Source organism: Sphaerodactylus townsendi, linkage group LG07 (assembly GCF_021028975.2).
Source record: "Sphaerodactylus townsendi isolate TG3544 linkage group LG07, MPM_Stown_v2.3, whole genome shotgun sequence".
Lineage (NCBI taxonomy): Eukaryota > Metazoa > Chordata > Lepidosauria > Squamata > Sphaerodactylidae > Sphaerodactylus > Sphaerodactylus townsendi.
In genome coordinates this window covers 96,943,822-96,970,541 of record NC_059431.1, presented here as the reverse complement: position 1 = coordinate 96,970,541, position 26,720 = coordinate 96,943,822, and the positions used below count along the sequence as shown (strand labels likewise).

The 26,720-nt window shown below is 45.2% G+C and overlaps 1 protein-coding gene across 1 annotated transcript in view; it reads right to left on the bottom strand.

The window, feature by feature from the left end:
- The window catches only part of LOC125437167 (transient receptor potential cation channel subfamily V member 6-like), a 30,144-nt gene extending 9,851 nt beyond the window's left edge, over positions 1 to 20,293 (bottom strand). Inside the window, exons 1-6 of the mRNA XM_048504572.1 lie at positions 20,227 to 20,293; positions 7,535 to 7,632; positions 6,066 to 6,188; positions 4,156 to 4,296; positions 2,509 to 2,607; positions 1,366 to 1,541 (exon numbers count right to left, since the gene is read on the bottom strand). Coding sequence (XP_048360529.1) covers positions 1,366 to 1,541; positions 2,509 to 2,607; positions 4,156 to 4,296; positions 6,066 to 6,188; positions 7,535 to 7,632; positions 20,227 to 20,249 — 660 coding nt within the window. The 5' untranslated portion in view covers positions 20,250 to 20,293. The remainder of the gene's footprint in view (positions 1 to 1,365; positions 1,542 to 2,508; positions 2,608 to 4,155; positions 4,297 to 6,065; positions 6,189 to 7,534; positions 7,633 to 20,226) is intronic.
- Positions 20,294 to 26,720: the final 6,427 nt, after the last annotated feature.

The following is a 26,720-nucleotide window of genomic DNA, read 5'->3' as shown; positions in this document are numbered from 1 at the left end:
AAAATCAATGGGTCCACACTTTTCTCAGCTATTGACTAAGCAACTTGCAGAGTACTGCAGTGATCAAGGGAGTTTTATCTGAACTCTATTTCAGGGTTTTGATAATGGGTAGATCCAAAGACCTACACAAGTCATTCCTTGTATGCAAGGGCTTTGGGAGGCATTGTGGTGTAGTAGTTAAGAGCGGCTGGGTGACTTTGGATCAGTCACAGTTCTCTTAGAACTCTCTCAGTCCCATCAACCTAACAAGGGGTTTACTGTGATCACAAGCTTTGAAACTCCTTGAGGTAGAGAAAAGCTGGGTATAAAAACCAACTCTTCTTCTTCTTGGGTTTCTCAAACCCCACCCTGCTCCGCCCACCACACCACATGGCCAACCAGAACTGGAAACTGAGGGGACATTCCCAAACGCTCCACAATCTGGCACAAGGATTCACTATTCAAAGTAAAAAAGGCAGAAGTCTTAGGCCGTTTCTGCACGAAGGCGGAAGCGGCCGGGTCGGCGTTTACGACGCCGACCCGACGACGCTGGGACCGTCCGCATGGATGGTCCTGGAAACAGCCGGGCAGCCGGCGCCGCGGAGCGCCGGCGCCCGGCCGACCCGGCATGTCCCCGGGCCTCCGGCGCGTCGCCGAGGCCTGGGGACACGCCCCCTGGCCCTGCGTGCCTGCTCCAGCGGCGCAGGGCAGGGGGGCGTGTCCCCAGGCCTCGGCGACACGCCGGAGGCCCGGGGACAAGGTAAGTGCCGGGTGGGGGAGGCGTCGCGAAGCCGCTGCCGTTCGCTCGGCAGCGGCTTCGAGGCGGCGTTTCCCCAAAAAGAGCGCTTCCAAGCGCTCTGGGGAAACGCCGGCTCCACGACGGGCGGGCGGCGATGCAGCTGCGCCCCCTGTGCGAATGGTGGCCTGGAGACGGCGTTTTTACCGTCTCCAGGCTGCCATTCATTGCCCATGCGGAAACGGCCTTACTGTATGGGCCTGCAGTAGATCTTTGTATCCCAAGTAATAATGGCTTTTTCCACACAACACTATTAAAACATCTTGAGGAAGGTAAAGGAAACATTTCAAGCAGGATTTCTGCACAGGTTTTTCCCAAAAACATTTTGAAAACCCTTTCTTTCAGCCTCAAAATGTTTTATTTAGACATGCTAAACTAGCAATCTTTTTAAAAAAACTTTCAAAATGTTTCCTACTTGCTAAAAGGAGATCAGGAAACATATTATTTTTCCCATCTGATTTTAACTCTCACTTTTGTTTCTCTGCCGCCTGCCATTTTCTGCTGCTTCAGAGAATCTCTTGTGCTGACCCCCATTTGCTGAAGTTTCCTGCGGACAAGTTTTCTCCTCCTCAACTGAGTCATACACTCACCACAGAGTTGCCCTCAACACCAGCCAGTTTAAACGGAGTAAGGCCTTTGTTGTTTGGGATTGAGTCCAAGGGTGCCAAACCTCCCACTCGCTTATCAAAGGAGAGTAGCAGGTTGTACATTTGGCAGGCAAAAGTCCGGTTGGGTTGAAGAACCATAATGTGAAGTATCGTGTTACCTGTGGATGAATCCAACACAGAAATCAACATAGTGAAATGAAGAATGAAATGGTGCCAATTTAATAGTTCCTATTGAGTTTGTTTGCCTTTACTTGGATGGTCTGGGCTAGCACGATCTGGTCAAATCTTGGCTGCTAAGTAGGGTTGGCCCTGCTTAGTACTTGGAGAGGAGACCACCAAGAAAGTCTAGGGATGCTGCAGAGAAGGAAAAGCAAACCACCTCTGTCTCTTGCCTTGAAAACCCAATGGGGTTCTTGCTATGAGTTGGCTGCAATTAGATGGTGCTTTACATGGACACACCGAGTTTGTTTAATATACTGAAGTTTTATTTACAGAGCAATCCTAAAAGATTTATAGCCTTCTAAGACCAAAATAGCCTTTGGAGGCTATATCTAGACTAGCCCTGCTAGACTTAATTTTCTATTAACTGCCTGAGGTTTCTGTTGATGAAATCACTGAACTTTTTAGAAAGGGGGATAATTTTTAATTAGTGAGACTGAAAATATGAGCCTTATTTTAGAGTCTGATTTGTTTCTGGTACGTTATTTTATGACAAGATTAACAAAAAAAATAGGGAAGAGAGCCTTCCTTTCTAACAAGGAGGGGTAGCTTTTGTTTATTAAATTGCAAGTTAGTTCTCACTTCTTTCAATAACGCACTTATATTGATAGGTCAGCAACATGCGAATGTATCTCAGTTTAATAGCCCAACCACTTTGTCATGCTAAACTTTCTTTAATTGGATGATTAACAGACAGGGGATGGTGTAAAAAGAATTTTCTTCTGGCTTATAGCTAGGATCGTAGATAAAAAAGCTTTTATATATCTATTTCACCTCAAAAATGCCACTGTTGCCATATTGCCTTCCTACTGCAGAAAAGGCTGCTTAGAATAGCCGCCTCACATAATTAAAGAGAAGTCCTGTTTGGCCCCAAAAGGATCCACCTGCTGCCTACCAAACTCTTACCTAGAGAATCCTGAGCCCTGATATCAGCTCCATTTTCAATCAGTAACCGAACAATCTCCTCATTTCCCACACAGGCTGCAAAAGACAAAACGTGCTCCCCTGAGGAAGAAGACAAACAGCAGCGCAGGATTAAAACCGGGCCTGACCACTGAAAAAATATTATTTAAATTACACTATCATGAAGGTTAATGTGTATACAAGCAAAATAATATACCTAGGCCACTTGATATTTGATTTTTAAAATTTTGGTGGGGGGTGTCCTCTGAAGCTTAGCAATTTGAGGTAAGCTAGCAAACATTTAGTCACATCTATCATTTTTTGAAAAAGGTAATCCACAGAACCAGAATTCTGAACCCTTGCCAAGGAAAAGGGGAAACTATCTCTGTGTCACACAATCCTTGCTTTTCAATCAAGATTCCAGCAGGGTAGCTGTGTTAGTCATCTTATAGCATAGCAAAATAGAAGTCCCCTTTAAGACGCAATGTTTAGTCCACTACGAGCTTCTGTGTATCAGTCATCAACAGTGACTTCCTCAGATATGATAGAAATAAAGAGGTTCAGCTTCAGGTTTTAGAGAATCATGTTTGATCTATGACAGCAGCCTCTCTTTGCTCAAGTCCTTCCTTTCCCCATCTTCTGTAACATTCCGTGACATAACAAGGCAAATGTAATTAAGGAAGCGAGCTCTGACATACAAAAGCTCATAAGTGGAATAAATGTTGATAAATCTTTTAAGATACCACTGGAATTCTGCTTTTTTTGCTTCAATCACAAGCCCCTCAGACTGCTCAAATGCCAGCTGCCATGGGTCACAGAACATGGCTCTTGGTGCCCAACAAGGTTGAGGGGGGTCGGGGATGTGGCGGGAAGCTCTTGCTGTGCTCACCACAGCCCAGCGAGGTTGAGGGGCGGGGCAAGGAAGGAAGGAAGCTCCGCGGCCCAGCGAGGTTGGGGGGGCTGGGGTGCTTTTTTAGGGCCTTTTGTAGTCCACAGAGCTTGGGGATGGGAGAGGGCACGGCCGGGGTGGCCCTGCACAGTTGGGAGCCTTTGCCAGGCCGCAGAGCACCTGCTCAGCAGGTAGCAATGGCCAATAGGAATGCAGGATGCACAGGGCTTTGGTTCCCTGTGCATCCTGCACAATAATTGGCTAAGAGTTCGTTGTCAGATGTTCGAACCCATAACCAATTATTTATAAAGACAACAAATGTAAATGTGAAGGATAGAGGCACTGAAGTAATTGGACTGTTTGTTACATAGGCACTGAATTGCCAAGGTAATTTGTTTTTGAACAGAAACATGTCTCATCTGGTGATGATGTTGGGAACACCAACAGCAGGATCTTCATGGTGTCCTTCTTGGTGACCATGCATCTTGCATGGTCAGAGCTGTAACAGGGCAAAGCTTCGCCTACGCAAAGCTGAGGGGCGTGAAAAAAGTATATCATGACTAAAATGAATGTTGTGTTACTCTTACTCGTGTTCTATTTATTTTAATGGAAGTATCGGGGAAACAATTTTATATTCTTGCACATCCTTAGACAGTTATTGCTCCACATACGACAGCATTTCCTAAACTTGGTGCCATGCTGACTGCTCCTGATACTCAAAAAGCAACCCCCCTCAGTTGAAATTGCAGATGCAATCATACCAAAATAGAAGAGACTTTGGGGGCTGCGTCTGAAGAAGAGCCCTGTAGCCCGGGGAGTGGAGATGTTAGCCCCTTTCCTGAGCAGAGATTTCACCAGGTTGACATTCTGATTGACGGCTGCAATGTGCAGAGCTGTTTGTCCTGGAAACACACAAACACAACATATCCATGTGGACTTGCGTTCTGAGGCATGTTTGCAGAGTAATTCTCTATACCCAATTTTTGTGAGTGCTGCATTCTGGAAGGTTAAAGTTAGTAGGCGTTTACTAATGACATCTGCTGTCCATGACGAGGAAAGGAAAGGATCATGTGTTGAAAAATCTAAAAATGTTTCATTAAAGGCAGGGGGGAAATATTCTAACCTGATGCAAACCTGCAGCACAAACCTAAGCAAAATCACACTCGTCTAAGTCCAATGGTCAATGGACTTACCTCTGCCTATTGACCAAATTTGGTCTCACGCAACCGGCAGCCTTTCCCTTTGCAAAGAAGGGAGACCAAATGTACTCTTGTTTTCTGACAGGACAGGCAACTGTGCTTTTAGGATTGCAAGCTCCAAGCTGGGAAATATCTGGAGATGTTGGTGGTGGAGTTGAAGGAGGATGGGATTTGGGGAGAGAAGGGACTTCAATGACACATAACGCCATAAAGTCCACCTTCCAAAGTCAGTGGGGCAGATCTTTGCCATCTGAAGTTCAGCTGTAAGAATGGGACATCTCTAGCTACCACCAGGAGCTTGGCAACCTATATAGAAAAATGAGCTGAAACAGGACTGAGAAACAGCTGGTGGTGGTTATGAGAAAACAGTTTTTAATATAACCTTTCCCACAAAAGGACAGTCCCATCAGTTGTCTTTTGGGGAGTATTCAAATAGGAAAATGGAGGCTTACACATTAAAGGGGGCAGTTGAAAACACAATCTTTCCACCATCTCTTGATAGGGAAAAGAAAAGGTATCCAAATTTTGTAACCAAAGGACAATTCTATCTGCATCTTTTGTAATGGTAAACAGCCCTCACTGAAGACAGAAGGATGAAAATCTTCCCAGTCATTCTACTGTTACAAAAACCGTAGTAAATGACAAAAGAAAAAAAGAGTAAGACCACACATTTTAATGCTCGGAACTTCCCAGCAACATCAGGGCATTATTTATGATTACTCTTACACAAATAGACAAGAATATCAGGAAGGTTTTTAAGAAATTATTGAGATAAATTCAAGCTTCACTTCCTGTGATACACCAGAGAAACAGCCAGTGCCATCAATGAACAGAATAAATAGCTGCCCAGGGGAAATAATTTATGTTAAACATTGGGAGAGAAAGTAAGATTACCACCAGGAAAACAAATGATTTGATTGAGCTATTATGACTGAATTGTGTAAGTTAAAAAAAAATAAGGAAGATGGAAAACTAGTAGGTTGTTGAAAATTGGTTTTGAAAGGGGAAGTCCCCGGAATGCCAAAGAAGATGTGATGTCGCATTCCCTAAAACTGTACCCTCCCCAAGCACCACCATCCCACCAAATCTTCCACGATTTGTCAGGTCAGGGTTGGCAACCCTGGATCTCTCCTTCTGGGCATCAGATGCTGGATCAGCTGCCCTGCAGGAAAGCCCCCTTGGACCTTTGCTCCATCTGCACATTTGTAAATGAAGTAGAAAAACATCACTACTTTCCAGTGCTCTCCTCCAAAAGGAGGTTTGCACTAGCCTCTGGAACCTCTCTTAGGCCCCTTCTGCACATGCAGAATAACGAACATCCAATCCACTTGTTGAAACAATTCTTTGCAAATGGATCTTGCAATTCCGCAAAGCTGCAAAGTGCATTGAAAGTGGATTGAAAGTGCATTATTCTGCAAGTGCGGAAGGGACCTTAGGGAAGTGTGGCAAGCTTTACATTTAACAGCAATCACCTTCATAGAGTTCAGAAGTCATCCTCTCGTTGACGATGTCTGGAGCCACCTCCATAAGAGCCTCTGCAGCTTCCGTATTATCATAGAGGGCGGCTACGTGAAGAGCCGTCTCACCCATGATTCCTGAGTGGTTAAAGGAAAGCACAAGGGTCACCTAAGGATAATGCTGCACGTAAGAGCCTTATTTGAGGCAGCAAGGACAGGCCGGATTGTTTATTCTCGTGATTTCCCCGTGCTCCTATAAAGTTGAAGGTCAGCAGGTCTAAGTTTTACAACACCAAGGCAGAGGTGGGAGTTAAAACCTTGCATCTTGCCCCTGTGCTCATGGCTTCTAGCCCTTTTCTCTCAAAGTGGATCCCTTCTGGGACTGGAACCAGCCTGGAAGAAGAGAGACCCGGAGCCGGTGATCCGGCTTAAACCTGAGCAAGGTTTTTTTCTCCCTTTACCCACACCCTCAATGGCAGTCTTTAAGCAGGGGCTGGACCAACACTTGTCTGAGGTGCTGTAGAGTAGACCAGGGGTGTCCAACTCTGGCCCTCCAGATGTTCATGGACTGGAAGGGGTTGATGGGAATCACAGTCCATGGACACTCCTGCGATAGACTAATCCTGCATTGAGCAGGGGATTGTACTAAATGGCCCCTTCCAACTCTATGATTCTTACACTGAAAAAATTAACACCGCCAATCCCTGTTTCATGAGTAAATGGAAATTACTGTCTTGGTGGCAAAATTGCTGATGGAGATTTTTAATTAGAAAAACCATCCTGATATTATTGTAAGTGTTCTTTTTATGATATTGACTGTGATTCCTAATTCTATTTTTAATATATTATTATTTATTTATTAGACTAATTATGCTGCCCCTCCCCTCATGGGTGGCGTACAACATCCACAATGCATACAATAAACTAAAATAAATAAACATCTAGTTAAAAACATACCAATTACAAAGATGTTGTTTATATTCTGGTCCCTTTACAACAACAAGACCACACCGAGGGGATCTTAGTTATTGTTGGTAACATTAATGGGAGATTGATTAATTAATGGGAGAAGGTCTAGAATGTTAACCATAGCTGCCTCAACTATAAGCTTGGTGGAACAGCTCTGTCTTACAGGTCCTGCAGAACTGCATTAGTAACTGTATATTACTTTTATTGTATTTAATAATATGTCATTAAAGAGGAATTTGATTTGATTCAATATGTGAATGGGACAAATACCTGTCCCCTTGAGCTTGGTCTTTATTACGAAATATGGGAATCCCCAGAAAGAGGGATAGCTAGAAAGTGCCATTGAAAATCGTAAAAACACGAGCTCTTGCACCAACTCCACTGGGAAAAATAGAAGCCGAGGGGAGCAAAGGCACCCGCTATATCTTTATACTATTTGTGCCAATTCAAGGTTAGGTGAGAAATATTTGTAGGGATAATGCAGAAACCTTTCATTAGTAGGAAAATGGAAGTACCTCTTTGATAGACATCACAGGACCCATCCATGGCTAGTTTCCTGATGACCTGAACGTTATTTTCTTTAGCAGCCAACAGAAGTGGAGACTCCCAGATCCTGCATGCAGGAAAACACAAGAATTCACATAGTGATGCTCCAGCAAGGACTCAGCCTGTCAGCTTCCACTTGGTTGTGCCAACAGCAAATAATCTTTCAGTGTCAGACAAAGGAAAGTCATGACAAGAATGATCCCAGATACTTGCAAAAGAAGAGCAAAGAAGAAATCCCACCAATCCCACTTGAACTATCTGTGGTTGCAATGTTTTCAGGAGACCACTAGGAGGCAGTACAGGGACAAGTAAGAAAGTTGTAAACTGCTATAAACTGAACAGGGTTCCCCTCTGAAAAGATGCCACAAGATCCTACATTGCGTCTGAAAGCAAATAAGATGAGCTATAGGCATGAAGACCTTTTCATTTCAAGTACTATTACCAGCAGACTGGCGGTCACACCTCATAAGTTATCCAAGGTCAAATCCCCACTCGCAAACCACCTCCATCTTTTGCCTTGATGGCAAAAGCAAAACAAAAACACCCTCCCTGGGGATACCCAAAGTGGCTCACAGCATTCTCTCTGTCTCCCTCTTATTCTGGCAACAAAGCAGTGTTCTAAGGAAGATGCACAACAAGATGTTTGTAAGGTGTGTCGTACACTAAAAGGGGAATAGCCACTCACTGTTACAAATACCCTCCTCTCTCATTCACTTTATTTCTTTAGGTATTAATATCCTGCTTTCTCCCAATGGGGGACCCAAAGCAGCTTACAGCATGTTCTCCCCTTCTTCATTTTATCCTCACAACACCCCTGTGAGGTGGGTTAGGCTGAGAGACTGGCCCAGGTCACCCAGCAAGTTTCCACTGCAGCGTGGCGACTCGAACCTGGGTTTCCCAAATCCCTGACCCTCTAATCCCTACAGCACACTAGCAATATGAATTATGAAATACAAATAGCAACTTTCACATTCTTTAGTTCTGAAAAAGTCAAGCATGAAAATGGCACTGAAACAGCTCTGCTACCATACAAGGATTTTTCTGCCTCTGTCTTCTGATTCAGGGTTTGGGGGACTATATCATTCCATGGCTTTGACCAGTCCCCCCCCCCCCCCCACACACACACACGCACATTTCCCCAGGAAGCCCATTCTATCCAGTTCTGGAAGCCCTGAGATTGCCGGTAACAGGTAACTGGCTCTAACTAGCCTTAGGCACTTTAGCAGAACTGGGTCAAGGAAAGTCAACAAGACAGAAACCTTTAACCCCACAGGCTATACCAAGGGGCAGGGAGTTTGAAGAGGATTTGTCAAACCAGAGCTTTCTCCCTGTACAAAAAAGAGGAATTCAGTTTCCTGAGGACATTTGGGAAATCCTGAGGGTTAATAGTTAATGGTCCTTCTGCTTCCTGGACAAAGAAATCACGACAGTGAAACACGTCCGGGCTTAGCTGACTGCCATGCCAATGGTCTGTTAGACAAAAATCAGCATTAGAAGCAATAAGCATGCTTATTATTTTCTGTTGAGGGCACCAGCTCTGCATATTTGCCTACCCACACAGGGACAGGTATCCGGCTATTACAATGAGTGGATCAGGGTTTGTAAACTCTTGTTAAAGATAATTAAGACAAGCGGTAACATCTGTGAAAACATTTCACCCCATTTTCCTCCTCATCCTCTTTTCCTTTCCATTGCTCATCTTTAATGGCTACTCAACTGCCCTCAACATTCGATACCTCCTGGGAGGCAACAAACGTGCTCAGCCTTCATCAGGACATTTCCTACAAAAAATATTTTCTGGCACAACCCCACAAGTACACAGAAACCCATACCTTATCTGTTGGTGGCCCCATAATGCTGTCCCACTGACAGGCAGCCTACTTCACTATTACAGGGAACAAATTGAGGCGCTGTGAGAAAAATCATGTGAGGGATAAAACTGAGAATCCCCTCTCCCAGGGCGTGATGGTGCTGATTTACAATGTAATTACATCTCAATGGGATGACAGGCTGAGAGTTCTGAGATAACTGTGACTGGCTTAAGGTCACTCAGCAGGCTACAGGTGGAAGAGTGGGGAATCAAACACGATTCTCCAGAGTAGAGTCTGCTGCTTTTAACCACTACACCTTGCAGGCTCGCAGGTATCCTAGGTGGGAACAGGAAATTTCTGGTCCACCTAATTATAGAAAATATAGATGGTTGTATTCAGGCATCACAAACAAACTGTCTGTTAATGAGGAGATGCCTGGAAGTCATCCATCTTATTTAGACACTCCCTTCCCCTTCCCTCTTACTATAGCGCGAGGAGCCAAGATTGAAGATTTGAGGGTTTGTAAGAAACTGTAGCTCATTGTGACATTTGAGTTGGATGAAACAATAAACTCTGGTTTGGTCTTATGCTACTGACCACGAATTTTAACCACAGTTTAATGCTATGTGAATAGAGAGAGGATAGAAAAGGAACAGACAAGTTTCAAGATTCTCTGGCTCATTTTTGCTGTGATGAAATTGTAGTTATTTTTGACACCTGAATGCAGCCTCTGGTTTGAGCATGCCAGAAAGATCTTAAAACACAACACAGATAATCTGTTAATCCTCACAGTTACTCAAGACAGAAATACTATTACGAAATCTAGTCCTTTTACTACTTAACAGCCTAACTACAGAAAAAAAATATTAATTTGTTATTTAATTTAAACCCTTGCTTTTGAGGGTCTAAAACAGCCGCGGGGTGAGGTCCAAATAGGAGCCCCATATGAACAGAAGAATATTCATCGCTGCAAGCATGTTTAAAAAGTACTCCGCATGAATAACAACATCAGTCGCTCACTTGGCAGAAATTTCCTGGCACCCAACCAGAGGAACCATTTGGAAGTGCCATATAAATAACTATAAACCCTGATTTTATTATGCAATCTAACACTCTTCCCAGAGCTATTAAAACCACTGCTGTTTAAATGCCAGAAGCTGGACAAACCAATTCAAAAAGAAAAAAACAACCAATGAACCATAATATGCACGCCTAAAGTCACTATCTCACATCTACAGCCCACCCGCTCACTTAGGCCGTTTCCGCACAGCCACGATGGGGGTTGGGTCGGCGTACATAATGCAGACCCAACCCCCCAGGGACCGTTCGCATGAACAGTCCTGGTTGCGACGGAGAGAACAGCGCAGCATCCGCACAGGCTGTGCCGTCCCCCAAATGCCTCACCGTGTCCTCCGGCCTCCGGCGCGTTGCACAGGCCAGGGGACACGCCCCCCTCTTCTGCACGACAGCTCGGAAGTTGCAGGGCAGGGGGGGACGTGTCTCCTGACCTGTGCGACGCGCCGGAGGCCGGAGGCCACGGTGAGGCGTTTGGGAAAGGGGAGGGGGAATGGCGCCTTCCAGCCACTGCTGTTCGCATGGCTTCTAGCTGCTGTTTCCCAAAAACCTCGCTGGGGAAGCGAGGTCGGGAAACAGCGGCTTCGCGCCGCTGGGGAGGCGCGAGGATGGCGCGGCTGTGATGCAGCGGCGCCCCCCATGCGAACAGCTCCCTGGGGACGGCATTTTTGCCGTCCCCAGGGCGCTATTTATAGCCCGTGCGGAAAGGGCCTTAGGGACTGATTCAGGTGGATAGTTCATGTCTCAATGGAAACCTATACACTTCTCAGTCCATTGTGTGTGATGTGGAAAAGAAAATGTAGGGCCAGTTAGTTAACCCACACTGAAGCAACCACACAATATGGTACAATTATGACAGCAGTCAATACTGCACAGGGGTTCTCAGTTCATTTGTAAACAACAGCAGCACGAGATGTGACTGACAATTCAGTTACCGGGTTGGCATCCCTGGGAGGATCCAATCCAACCTGTAGGTTCAAGACTCAGCCAGGGGGAATGGTCATACTTTACTTGGACAAAACACCTTGAATTGACTTGGAACCACCAAAAGTAAGGTTGCCAGATGCCCTATGGCTCAAGCCCTGAGACTTTAGAGGGCAGAGCTTTCTGGAGAAGGAAATGACTTGTGACAATTTGCTAAAGAACCATCAGGCTTCTGCTTCTAATCGATCTCCGCTGCGTGATTATTAACTTCTTTCTCCCAAGTTTTCTGTCTTTGTGACCGTCTCTCATTTGTTTCCTCCCAGAGGAATGGCACAGAACAGGGAAAAAAGTTCAGACATTTGAGCTGGAGAGAGGGCCCTGTGATAAACAGCCCCCACCCCCACCGCTGGTCATGATTATGGCTTCTAATCCTAGGATTTCTAGAGATCCTGAGATTAATGAAGTTAAAGTGGAGACTGTAGCCGAAAACCTTTGGCATGAGCCCAGATAACAGGTCTTTTGGAAAGCACTTATTGCAAATGGCTACTTAGAGTAAACCATACTCTTTCTACTTAGAGTAAACCATACTCTTCTCTGAAGATGCCAGCCACAGATGCAGGCGAAACGTCAGGAGAGAATGATGCTAGAACACGGCCATACAGCCTGGAAACCACACAGCACCCCAGTGATTCCAGCAGTGAAATCCTTCGACAATACATACTCTTTCTATTTTAGAGGGATGAGAATTCTCATCTATGACAGCAAATGCAATTCTTAGGCTAGAATCTTAAAGACTTATCGTAGAACAAGGATTTATTTTTTAAAAGAGCTAATTTTCATCAGGGACAAGATAATTATTTTCAGGCTAGTATTGGTGAAGCAGCAGAAAGAGGATGGGGCAGACAGGATACATATTTTGGGTTTTTTAAGACATGCATAGCTTCCCTTCCCCAAATAAGAATCCGTGTGGTTGTGTTTCTGAGTAAACAAGCACAGGATCAGGTAGTAGAAGAGTCACGTTTCATAGTTTTTGCCGGAAGGTGTCTTCGTAAACTGCTAGCATAGCTCTACAGGTTTGAACATATGCTTAAAACAAACCCTGTGTGCACAGAAATCTAAAACAGGAGGTACATGGAAAGCAGTATCAGAACCTTGCTCTCCTTTCGCTTCTACAAACATGTGCTAATTTTCTATATGCAGTGATATTTTGCAAAGAGAAACACTCAAGAACAAAATCCCTTGACTGGAATTTGAAGTGGTAAACATTTTCCAAAACACAGATCAATCAAAAGAATTTTATTGGTTTGGGATGGGTGGTCGGAATCAATCAGTAAAAATCCAAATATTAACCATGGGCCTTTCCCCACTTTTCCTTCTACCACCTTCACTGTGTGCTACTCACTGCACATGTCATTTCTGGCCCGTGCCCGGGCTTCCCCACGACCCCACACTCTGCGCGGGGTCATCAAAAGGCGCCGTTTTGAGGAGCGCCAGGAATGACGCGCGCTGAGGGGGCGCGAGAGCGGCAGCGTCGGGGCGGCTGCGTTGTCGCCGCCCCTGTAGTGGGGAGTACCGCGGGACCCAGCGCTACTTGGCCCGAGTAGCGTGCAGCAGAAGGTAAGTGGGGAAAGGCCCTTCGTCTGACTCTGCGAGTCACATTTTCTACCACAGCTGGCAGCCTGGTCAGCCATAAGTATCCTTTGACCCAGAGGCAGACCTTTATCACAGCTCTTAGCACCTATGAATTCCCCATTTATGAAGCATTTTGGGTGGCACCAGAGGTTATTGTCTTTCAGGCTTTTGAACAGTACCTGTGAAAGTGAACAGGTCAATGGTCAGCACAGCCATAAAACCTGAAATAAAAGTAATTGTACTGATGAGTTACTAATTACAGAAACTGACACAGATTCCCAATAGATGGCCTATTTAAACACTTAGCCTGCATACAAAAATCCCTCCTCTCTAAACCTAGGGACAGTCCCCAGCTAGAATCAAGAAACCACTGGTTTTTATATCCAGACTGAAGTCGACTAGTTATGCCTCAAAACTAACTTCCCTGTGAACTTCTTCAGAAAACCCCCCCATAAAAGTAAGCCACCACTGTGTCAAGTAAAATGATGCAAACCGTTCTGGGAGTAGGGGTAACACTGCCTCTGAAATGCTTCGTTTAGGGGAGAACTATACCTTACCAGAAACAAAGGGATGTCACTGAAAATGGCATCCCTGTGTCAACTTTGCTGAAATGCATAATAGCTCTTACGTACTATTTGCTGTAATCACATTCTTTTCAAGAACACATAAATAAGCAGTTTCATAATACATCATCAGGTTATATATTGCAGAGACTGCGAAAGATGACCTATATCTCTCTTGCTATATTGGAGGGTGTGTAAAACAAATCACTTTAGAAAAACATTTGGTTCCTCGGGATTACTGTTTTGTGGATGCCTTAAATTTTGCTCTTTGTAGAATTATAATTTTGTCCCACTTCTATTTTTATCCATCTAGGCCGCAAAAGATCAGCTGACCAATGTTTTAGAATTTAGATAAATTAAACAACCAATCAAGAAAACTTGGTGGCAGCCATCTTTGGCAACTGCACAGCGTCTCTGATACCATGGGACTCTGCCTTATTGTAGAAATAAAGTTCTCTAAAACATCTCTGGACAACACATGCTTCACACAAACTAAGAGACAGTAGGTGAAAGGACAAAGAGGCCTCTTTATACACCACAAGACGTCAGGCGTATAACATTCTTGATGTTAATTTGGTTGTACCAATTGAATAACTTCTAACAGTGTCGGCCCTAAGTAGAGTTATACCCTTCAAAGACTGCCATCTTCTATGAATTTAGAAAGGTGTAACTCTGCTTAGAGTAGCACCATAAATCAACCTGCTGCTTCAGTTCCATAAGAAAAAAAAGAAAACAATAAACTTAAAACTACAGCACTCACTACTATTTGTGAGAAAGAACATTTCTGCAGATCCGTTTCCAGGGATCACAATATGGTTGCTCCCCAGTTCTGAATGCTTAGAAGCAAAACTGCGCTACCAAGTCCTGGAAGGGACCATGTGTGACAGTTAGTGGAGCAATAAAACAATAAATGGGTGGGCCGCTGGCAACGTCTGGCCAATCCAACTGTTATCTTCTGAATGCTGGAATTCCTGGAAAGAATACTGGATAAGATGTACTTTGGTGTGACCACTCAAAGTGTTTAGCTTCATGAGCAAGCATGCATATTCAGTAATCCTACTTGTGTATTTAAGATAGGATAAATGTTAAAAGGATTTCTGTTGAAGGGTCCTGCCATTTCACTCTTGTTTTGCAAGTGCACAGTGATGGGCCACAGAAGATATTACATTTTAAAAAAGAAGAAAGTAGATTGAAGTGAAAAAAAATTGAAATCACCTCATAGCACAGTGGACAAAAGAGATCCAGATTTAATTCCTGCTCCAATATGAAGCTCAGTAACTGTACAATAGAGCATCCCCAAGGACACTCAGCCATTTCGCCTCAAGAACTGTCCTGCTTTTAAAACACCACAGAGGTACAATCCTACTTGAGACCATCGGGCAAGGAGTGAGGAGCAAGTCCATCCTCCCACCTAACATTCCTTGTAGAGTATGTGGGTATGCTGCCACGATGGTGTTGCATAAATAAGGAGCCCCCCAGCAAAGGAAGCTCTCCCGGGGGGCTCAGTTCCATGTAGCATTTTTTAAGTTCCTCACAGCACCATGAAACACTTAGAGGGACTTTTGATCCCACCGCACCATGGTCCTAACCAGTATTAAGGCCCAAAAACATTTTTAAAGCAGGACATTTTGCCTGAAGTAAAATGGTTGTGGTAACTCTGGGGAGGCCATATTGTCTAGTTGCATCTCGCCAAAGCCTTCATTAGCAGTTACAACCTAAGTCGATTGAAAACAAGGGACTTAGAAGGGTGTAACTCTGGTTAGGACAGCACTGTGGATGACCTAGAGCAAGACCACTCTCATTCTAACCTCACTCACACAGTTGCAAAGAATATGGTATGGAAAAACAGCCATTTATATCATTCTGGTATCTCTGGAGTAAGAAGGGACGCTAACAAGGCTTTAAAACACCATGAGTACTACTCCAATGTCTGTTTCACATTTTGGATGTGACATTTATTTCAATACTTATGCCCTGCTTTCTTCCCCAAGAAGGCCCCAAATCAGCTAACATTTTATCCTTAAACCAACTGCCCCATAGGGCAGGTTTAGTTGAGAGTATGCAACTGACTCAAAGTCACTTGGTGAGCTCCTGTAGCAGACTGGGGATCTGAGCCTGTCCTTAAAGATTGTAGCCTAACACTGTTTATTATGCCATGCCGGCTTATGCCATATATCTTGTTCTCCACAAATCACACAGGCTATTATTCCCATTTTACAGGCAGAAAACTGAGGGGGTAATTACAAAAACTTGGAGCTCTTTCCCCTTCTTCTCCCTGATGTCTAATTCTATGCCATATATGGCATCACTGTATTGTACACTGAACTGCACATAACATATCATTGGCTGCCACGAGCAATATAGGGGCTTGCCAAGACACAGGAGAATCACATTGTTATGTATTGTATTAAATTGGATGGGGTGAGGAAGAAAATGGGATAAGACACACAAACTGTTGGCAGATCAGTGTTCTTACGGCATATCATCTGATTTTCCCCTGAGGTGCAGAGATAGTTTCTTGCTGTATATCCAAGGCCCCTTCAGCAAACGCAAAATAATGCATTTTCAAACCACTTTCACAACTGTTTGCAAGTGGATTTTGCTATTCCACACAGCTTCAAAGAGCACTGAAAGCAGTTTGAAAGTGCATTATTCTGCATGTGCGGAATGAGCCCAGGTCCACTAAGCAGAGTTCTTTTGTCCCACAAGATTTTGCATATAGGGGATGTCCCAATACAAACTCATACCAGTAATGTGTGTGGGTTTTTTATGGTTTTTGTTAGATTCTACATGGTTTTTATTGTAACCCACCCTGAGACTGTGGTGAAGGGCAGGAGTGGGGACAGGAAATAAATGCTCCAAATAAATAAAATACTCCAAATAAATAAAAAAATAAATAAATACCAGGCCTCATAAACTTTAATGCTGAATCTAATTATCACATTTTTAAAAAACTCTTCCAACCATGCTCAATAGTGGACAAACTGAATCCTTTGGTGTAGAAGTGAAAAGATTTCCCTGTTTCTCTGAAAACCATCCCCCACAGACCACAGCTGTTCCACTTCTAAAGTATCAAATATTTTTACTTTGCATATACAGGAATCACAAAGATTTGTTACTTTAGTTACTATGTAACCACTTCAAATGTGGGGGAATTCAGAGAGGCACCCCAGCAATAAGTCTTAGTAAACTTATGTAAGTACTTGCCATTAACAAGATACGCAACCAGCCATAAAACTTTAAGAGTGTAATGATTTTATTGTTTAGAGTGCAGAATTAACTGCACAGCTCTTGGCTTTGAGCTAGACAAGTTATCCCAAACTCAGAATTTGGATTCCACTTTGTACAGTGGACTGTTCTTTAAGAGTCTCGTGCCTTAGCCTTAGTCTGCTAATGCAACAGAATGAGAGACGACAATGTAGGCAGTAGAACATGCTGCAGACTACAGGTGGAAAACCTTGCTAAATCTTCCCTGCAAACAATAAGCTAGCCCGGCAAGCAAAAGGCTAGGAAAGAACCTCTCTCCCCAAACTTCAGTTTCCTATATACAAGGAATTGTTTTCCTGGGGTAGAAAACGTTCAGAAGTAACGTCCCTGTAGTAAGCGATCCATTCTATCTAACTCATATTCTTGCAAGTTTAACCTAAGGCAGGGGTCCCCAACAAGATGCCAAAACTCCACAGCACCCACTGATGCTTTTTCTTGCACCCACTTAGGCCCCTTCCGCACATGCAGAATAATGCACTTTCAATCCACTTTCACAATTGTTTGAAAGTGGATTTTGCTATTCCACACAGTAAAATCCAGCTGCAAAGTGCACTGAAAGTGGATTGAAAGTGCATTATTCTGCATGTGCAGAAGGGGCCAAAGTATTTTTAGGAAGCAGGCAGGGTCAGGTACAGCTTTTGTCCAGAAAGCCTTCTGATTGATGGCGCCGATTTTTAAAGCCATTGTTTGACTATAGTTGCCACCACAGCATGATTTGTACAGTTACTGAAGTTAAGCTGTGGGAACCGTTGTCTGCCTCATTTGGCATCATTTGGATCCAATTTCATTTGGCATCATTTGGGATCCAAGGAAGTCTAGGGGGCGTTGCAATTCCAATTCCACCCCCCTCTCTTGCTCAGAGCTGTTTACTTCCTTGCCCTGACATTCAGTGACAGAAGGCTTTTAAAATCACAGCCTGGAATATCCTTTTTTCCCTATCTGCTTTTTTATTGGAAAAGCATTTTTTTGTGTGTCATTGTAGGCCATCCTTCTAAAAGGTATTGCATGGACTGCGGGGTTTATTTTAAGTGCATAAAACCAAAGCTGGTTACATGGAATATTTGATTTTAAAACAGCTCTTTCCTACATTGTCAACATTCACACATTGCACAAAAGTGAGGCTCAATGACATTCTTTGGCAACTCCTGTAGATAGGATGAGCTCAAAGGAGAAACATTCAAACAGCAGTTCTGATCTCTCTCCCTCCTGCTCTCAGAGATGTTCAAAACCTGCCATCTCTAAGGAAGATGCCCAGTTCTGCCTCTTGGCAAAGTCCCTTTTAGTCTGTGCAAACCATTTTCATGAGCATCTCTGAAAATGTTCTATGCTGAACTACAGTCTGCTGAAATATTTCGGGGCATCATCTAGACATAAATAATGTCCTTTTCCTTTCAGAAACACTATACTTATATTTAGTATACTCCTGTCAGAAACACTATACTGATCATATTTAGTATACTTATCATATTTAGTATATTCCTCCCTTCCTCTGAAGGGCTCCAAGCTGTGTATATCAGTCTCCCCTTCCCAGTTTATCTTCACAAGAACCCTGTAAGGTAGATTAGGCTGAGAGAGAGAGTGACTGGCTCACCGTCACTCAACTCCGTCACTCAAGTTTTATGACAGAGTGGGAATCTGAACTTGGATTCCAGTCTGACACTAACTCCAACATCAAAGGCAAGTTTATGAATGTATCCACCCAGCTGATTAAACACATCTGATCACTTAGCTAAACTTTCTTCCCCAAGCATTTCTTTAAATCAGTGACCAACCTTCCTAAAATATCACTGTGATACAAGCCAAAACATTCTCAAATCCAAACTGCATCTTGAACAGTCATCACCCTTCATAGACAATCTTTGGGCATCCTGACAGAGTGCCCAGCATTACTCCAAGCTAAATTCTGAATGTCTTCCTGTGTGCAGCTTTGGCCAAGCTCAGCAGTCCCATTCTGCATCACTATGGTCAACAGGAACACAGCAAAATGGATTTTGGATGGCAGAGAGAAATCACGGTTTGTTGCTGTCCTTCTGCCCATGGCTGACTGAGAAAGGTGAGACAGTAATTTGAAACACTGTTAAAAAGCATCCATTTGTCAGCAATTTGTTTTGTTCTTGAGTTATCTTTTGCAAAAAATGTTTTGGAAAAACCAGCCTGGCTTTGCCTTTACATCGTATTTTGTAAAGCATACAGATGGAGCGGGGAATACCGGATTGCTTTCTGAAGATGATGGATGACAGACTCAGGGCGAAATGTGCATTTGTGTGTTCCACGCCAGTTTTGACAGGGAGCACCTTACATTGCAGGGTTTGGAGGTGGTGTGTGTGTGTGTGTGTGTTGGATTTCCTGCCTCACTCAAATAAATGTTTGATTATCCCCGGCTGGTTAAGAAAAGAATTTGAACATGATAATGGGTCATGACAAATGTAATTTTGGAATAAAGTTCTGTATAAAGTTGGCATCCTCGGGAGCCCTCCTGGAAACAGAATGCCATTCAGAAGAGGATAAAGTGTTTCAAACCACATGTGTTTACAACTGAAAAGCATCACTATTCATGCCCAACTTGCTAGTTCCATACATTTCTAAGTAGTATAGAGAATGAAACTAGCGAAAGCACAGGTCAAAGGCACAAATCCCTTTGATTTAAAAATAAAGGAAAGGGGAAGAGTTAAGTCCACATACATCAGCATTAGCAGGTTTCAACAAGTGCAAAAAGAGAATCCTGCAGAACTTTCAAGATTAGCAAGCATTTTATTTTGTGCATTGCAGCCCACTTGTCCAGATCTGTCAAAGGGTTCATCTGTGCACCAATAAGCTCAGGTTCTCCTTTAAGGAGCCAAAAGGCTTATGTTCATCGTAGTCACCATCTAACAAACTTATGCAGGCTGACTCCTGTCTATAGTCATTTTCAAACACGCTGAATAATGCACTTTCAATCCACTTTAACGATTGTTTGCAGATGTACTTAAACACCTGTTTGCAGATGGACTTTGCCTTTTCCTACAGTAAAACCCACCTGAAAAGTGCACGGAAAACGGATTGAAAGGGCATTATCCAGCACGTGTGAAAGTATGTCTGCTGAATTCAGCGCGTTTGGACCGGAGTAACTGTCCCAGGATTGCACAGCTCACGGGCAGGTCCTGGAAGCGTCCCACCCCCGCTAAGAAACAATCTCCGCTCCCGACACCTAAAATGCCTCCTCTCGACGGGCGCTGGGAGAAAAGCGACCGTTTCAACCGGGATTGATGGAAAGGTTGCAGATCCGCTTGGGGATCCCGGGCCTGACGCCGGGGTGGTGGCGAGGCGGAGCCCAAGCGGAAAACCTTCGCCCGGCTTCCCGGCCGGCCCGCCGCGCGTCCCAGGGCGAAGCGGCCGGAGAGACGCGCTTACCTTTTCTGCTGCAGCAGGTGCATCTCGTCCAAGCCGCGCCGCCTCCGCCTGCAGCCCTCTCCGGCCACGAGGCAGCTCAGCCGCTTCCAGAGCGCGCACAGAGGGCCGCCCTCGCCCCCCACCGGCACCCCCATGGCTCCGCCGCCGGGGCTTTGGCAGCGCCACAGAAGCCCTGCAAGAGCCACCGCCGCCGCCACTCCGGAATCCGACGCCGGCGCGTCTTGGCGCGGCACACCAATGGCCCCAGGCGACGCAAGAGTCCCCCAGACGGTCTGGGCCACAGGGCACCTCTCACCGCCGGCTCTGCAGCGGGGAAAGGCTCCTGCGTGGGACGCGTTAGGCGCGCGTCCTCCGGCGCCTCGGGCGGGGCGCGAGTTGGCGCGCTCGGACTTGCCCTTTCTGGCCTCTCCACCACGTCCCCGGGCGCGCCCCTGCGGGTCAGACGGAGCCACGCCGGTTTTGGGGCTTGTAGCCCAGGCGAGAGATATAGCGGCCGGCGCTGCGGAAGGAGGCGGGTCTGGGGAAGGCACGCCTCTCTCTCTCCCTCGGGCGGGTGGCGGCGCTGCTTCTCTCGCGGGCCGGCTTCGCGTTGTTGGCCATTGAGAGGGGGGTTCGCAAGGGCAGGAGCCGCTCAGGTGCACCAGAGACTGGAGGCGGCCAACGAGCCAGTGGGGCCTTCGTGCCGCACTCGGGAGGTGCTCCGGAGCATCGCTGGGCGGCTTCTTGGGGTACAGACATAATTTATTTTATTTATTTTATTTATTAGTTCCACTTTTATACCGCCCTCCCCCAAAGGGCTCAGGGCGGTTTACATCACAATAAAAAGCGGATAACAGAATAAAATACTAAAAATTCATATCAGTTAAAAGCAGCGCTCCTAATTCATAACCAGTTAAAACAGATGGCTTTCGGCCATTAACTCCTCAACTCCCCTGAGAGGGGAACAGCGGATCTTAGTTGTTAATGGGCACCTATCAGCAGCCGGCCTCCCCAAAGGCCCGGCGGAATAACTCAGTCTTACAGGCCCTGCAGAACTCATGTAGGTCCCGCAGGGCCCGGACAGTTGGAGGGAGAGCATTCCACCAGGCAGGGGCCAGGTGGAGGCCAGCCGCATCATAGAGGGGGCGGGGATCTCCAGTAAATTGGCCTCTGCCGAGCGCAGAGACCTACGTGGGACATAATGACCTTTGGCCGCTCAGTCTGGCGAGAAGAGTTTGTATTTATACCCCACTTTCTCAACCCTAAGGAGTCTCCAGGCGGCTTACACATTTCTTCTCTTCCTCTCCCTGCAAGAGACACCTTGTGAGATGGGGGGGGGGGGGGCTGAGAGAGTTCTCAGGGAAGTGTGCCTAGCCCAAGGTCACCCAGCAGGCTTCATGTGTAGGAACAGGGAGAGTCTGCCGTTCATGTCGAGGAGGGGGAATCAAACCTCGTTCACCAGATGCTCTTAACCACCAGATGCCCTTAACACCACACTTGCCCTTCAATACCTATTATGTTCAAATTCACCAGCGCAACTAAGAGACTTTCTTCCACCAGTGCAACTTCCTTCAGCCAGCATACTCCATTTGTAGAGGCAGTCCACCTGTTAAATACAGCTTCTGGGATGACTATTGCTGTTGTGCCCTGTCCATCTACTGCTTGTTGGTCACCTTGGCCACCATTGCTACCTGGCGGGTTGCACAGGGGGACTGATCCATTCAGGGACGGAAGGGCCAGCGTGCCGGGCCTCCCCTTTTGGTGGAGGCCTCCATAAGAGGCTGGGGGGTGGTAGTGAGCACATGTATCGCATGCCCAGGCAGGGGCTGTGGGAGCTTGGGGCCCTGGCAGCAAGGGGAGTTCATCCAGAGGCCAGCGCCCAGATGGCTCCTGCTATCTTGCTGCTCTGAGTGTTGGTTTTCCCCCCAATCATTGGGCTGGGGAAGGGGTCCGCAACGTATGGCTCTCCAGATGTTCATGGACTACAATTCCCATCAGCCCCTGCCATCATGGCCCATTGGCCATTCTGGCAGGGGCTGATGGGATTTGTAGTCCATGAAAATCTGGAGAGCCACAGGTTGCAGACCCCTGGTGGGGGAAGGTTATAACTGGGGGACAGCAGACGTGTTGACAGCTGCCCAGTGCTGGATGTATCCCCTATGCTGCGCCTCTGCTTCTTTCAGCCAGCATACCAATAAACAGGCTGTGGCCAAATTTTATTCCACACAGGGTGGTTGTCTGTGTTGTCTTTCTGCACCCTTGAGCTCATTCTCCTCACCTCAGGTGGCAATTTTTTTAAAAAAATACAATTTAAATCTTTATACTCCATTTTTGTGCCCAGTAGGGATCCAAAGCAGCTTACAACATTCTCCCTTCTTCCATTTATCCTAACAGCAAGACTGTAAAGTAGGTAATGCTGAGAGAGACTGGCCCCAAGGTAGCCACCAAGCTTTCATGGCAGAGTGGGGAATTGAACCTGGGGATTCCAGATCCTGCTATACCAGTATTCCTTGGGCAAAGAATGGAAAATAGATGATCAAAAGTAAGGGTGGGAAAAGATATCAGTTAAAACGAAGCTTAATCAATAATGTTAGTGAACAGTGGACCATTATACATTCATTTTTATTCTAATCCCCTCTTCAAAAGTTACACTAACTAAATTGATAAAGCTGTAACAGCTGTTTGCACATACACCGGCACCTGCCATTTTGTAATAAAAACCTTCATTGGAGATTGTATTGTTTTTTGCATCTTATCTGAGACTGTGAATGGAATGCTGATATTTTCCCTCCATTCTTAATCCAACAAATCTACAAGGGTGGAGAAGGAGACACAGATTGGATTGTGGTCACAAGTAGGCTTAATGCCCCTGCGCCCCTTCAGAAACCTAATATGAGGGACAGAGAGGACTTTTTCACATCTTCATTCCCTTTCAAAGAGCTCAGGGCAGGATACATGATCTTCTCCTCCTCCAGGTGGCTTTGCAACTGTCCTGTGAGGGAATCTCCCAAATTCCTGTCCAACTCTGAAATGACTATTCAAGACTGGGCCAGGAATCCAGCCCCCGTTCTATAAAGACCCCTCTTACTGCTGCCAATATGGCTGCCACAAAATGGCTGTCCCAGGAGGTGGAGCCAGCTGCAAAAGGCTGCTTTAGCTTACTTTCAGTCACACAGTGTAGATGTCAGAGGGTAAGATCACACATAATTCTAATAGTAACTTCAGCACTTCCAGGAGAAGCTCTGTTTAATTTAAAATGAATATATTGGTTAAAATGTTCTTGCATGCATGCAACTTTCAATCATGAAGTGAAGATCCTTGTGCTGTGGTGGTAGCTGCTGCTGAAGCAAGTTTTCAAAACATCTACACAGCAAATCAGAAGCCCTGCACAGGACCCAATCTACATTTTTCTTGAAGGGGGGCAAAAGTGCAAATTGGCATCCTCCCCTTCCCCCCAATCCCCTGTCAGAACCTTGCTGGTAGTACCTCACCAGCCTGGGTGATTTTAATTCCCCAGTCCTGTATCTGGACCCTGCAACTCAATCTTCCTTTTAAGGTAGCTGTGACCATGTCTGTGTTTGGCTGATTCCGCATGGGCCAAAACCAGTGGTGTGAAAATGGTGTGAAAATGGTATAAACCCATTAACTCAGGCCCCTTCCGCACACGCAAAATGATGCGTTTTCAAACCACTTTCACAACTGTTTGCAAGTGGGATTTTGCCATTCCGCACAGCTTCAAAGAGCACTGAAAGCAGTTTGAAAGTGCATTATTCTGCATGTGCGGAATGAGCCACAGTTTTAAACCCTTTTACACCATTTTCACACTGTTTTCACACCTCTGTTTTTGGCCCATGCGGAATGAGCCTTTGATTCATGCAAACAACAAAATCACACTTGTAAAAGCTTTAAACTGTATTTCAGTATAAGATAAAAGGTTCAGGGACAAGCAGTATTCAAGTAAGTTGGTGCAGTAAACAAAACAAAATCTAACTCATAATATTCACATACAAGAAGATAAGCATAAATAAAATCACAGGCGATTCCATGGCTTCAGCATATGTTGTGTGTGCATGAGAGAGTCGCCTCCTTTGTTCACTTTGCTTGTCTTATAGAAATGGACTCCCCCGACCCCTTGCGATTTGGTCCAAGATCTTTTTGTTCTGCAAAGGGATCTCCCAGGCTTTGAAGTCCATTGAGGCTCTCCTCCTCACATTTGTCAGGATGTTTATTAAGTTTTATGATTTTTCCAAACGCTTGTGTAAACTTTGTTCTATTTAGATTGATTCTTATGAGGATGTCTATCTCTTGACACCCCTATATTTTATATACATTTTTTTCTTTATATAATCTACTGCTGCTGCCTCCCTCTGCGTGCTGCCCGGGACAGGCACCCCTTTGGCCCCACTAGATCCAACCCTACTGCCTGGGCAGGTGCCCCCTTCTGTCCCCATCTCCAGTCTAAAAACCCTTGATGGGCACTAGGAAAAGTATTTGCAGGTACCATTGCAGTCGTGGCCACCACACTGGGGATTCCTGGTATAACTGCATATCAGTTTTTAAACTAATTTTTAATGCAACGTTTTTGCAAGAGGGAGGGAGTTTTATTCAGGTGGTTGGACGGAAGGAAGGGTTTACCAGCCAAGGTGAGGTTTTATGGTTTGATCATAAAATAGGGCCCAGTGTTGTCCCACTGAAAGGCATTGCGGCAAGGTGAGATGTAAATCAAATAAATCAACAATTGCATTAATAATATTCTGTGTGTACCACGTGGTATCTGTGTATGTTGTCACAGTCACATGCCTCTGAAGAGATGGGCTGTGTACCTAACAAAAACTGAAAATAACATGGGCAGTACTTGCTAAATGGAAAATGTAGTTGAGCTTTTAGTGCCAATTGTTGCCTTCTACTTCCCATAGCATATAGGCAGTAGTTGCTACAAGCATAGGCTGACCAGACGTCCCGCTTTTGGCGGGACAGTCCCGCCTTAAAACAATTTGTCCCGCGTCCCGCAGGTTTTTTCTTCAAGTGTCCTGAGCTTGGAAAGGTTGCCGTGACTGCTGCCTCTGGGGCGCTAGTTGCAGTGCGACAGCCTTCCTCACAAGACGTTATCGCAGGAGCGCACGGCCTTCTGGGGGTGCTCCCGTTTCCCACCCTGTCACTCCTGCGCGCGCGCACCTACCCGCCCGTTCCAGTTCACAAAGGTGACCATCTGGTCACCTTATACAAGCAGGATGGGTATAAATTTTAGAAGAAGCCTTACATCTGCCATGTCATACTCTATCAACTATCCAGGGACAAGTAGTTTGTTTATGATCATGCTAGGAGTTTTTTGTTGTAATTAATGTCCCTACAGTGTTCTCTCAAGAGATGTTTCCTATCATAACGCTGTGCTTTATTGATTGCAAATATTTTTTAAAAATCTGGGCCTGACATTAATTCATCCATGTCTTAATTACTAAAAGGGGAGACCCCTAAATTTCATCGCGTGAATATAACTTCCTCCCACTGAGAAGTCATCCCCTGGCAACACCAGGTAGATCAAGATGCCTGGCCACTGTGCAGAGAGGGAAAAGCCCTTGACACAAAATACACAGATTGTAATCTTTCCAATTTGGAGAATAGATTGTTGTGGGAACAAATGTACTGAGATCCTCCCTAATACTGATTTTTCTCTGCTGAAAGTTTGTGGGGTAAGATTGCTGCTTGGATATTGGGAACCAGTTTGGTGTAGTGGTTAAGCATGGTGGATGATAAGCTGGAGGACTGGGTTTGATTCCCCACTCTCCACATGAACAGCAAACTCTAATCTGGTGAACTGGGTTTGTTTCTCCACTCCTGTATATGAAGCCTGTTGGGTGACCTTGAGCCAGTCACAGTTCTCTCAGAAGTCTCTCAGCCCCACCTACCTCACAAAGTGTTTGTTGAGGGGAAGGGAAGGTGACCATAAGCTGCTTTAAACTTCTTATGATTGAGAAAAGTGGGGTATAAATCCAAATGCCGCCTCCTTCTTCTTCTGCCTTTTGGCTTTTTGCCGTGAAATCCTTTTTCTATAGTGTTCTAGCACTGAAATCCACATGAGCGTTTTCTCTTTCATCCCAGTTTCTTTCCCAGAAAGGTGAAGACAGGAGCTTTGACAGTGGTCATTCATATATGAGTGGCATTCTGCACATCCTCAGGAGCATGATACATTCCTTTCCACATACAGCTTATAGGAAGATGGGTTTGCATTAAAACCAAATATTAGGCTGAATGAAGCTGGACATTCATTTTTTTTAACTTGACCCCACCTACAGTTGAGGCAAATTTCACACTGCACAGAGGTGGGGTTGCAAAGTGTTCAGGGGGGAAAGCTATAGGGACAGACCAAGATCATACACGGTATACTTTTTTTCTTTTCTTTTTTGCTTGATTTTGATTTTTTTCCTCTCGGTTCCTATTCTCCTTTTCTGTTGTTTTTGAAATAAATGTTTTATTTTTTAAGCTAGCTTAGGTTGCATAAACTGCTACTTTGGACT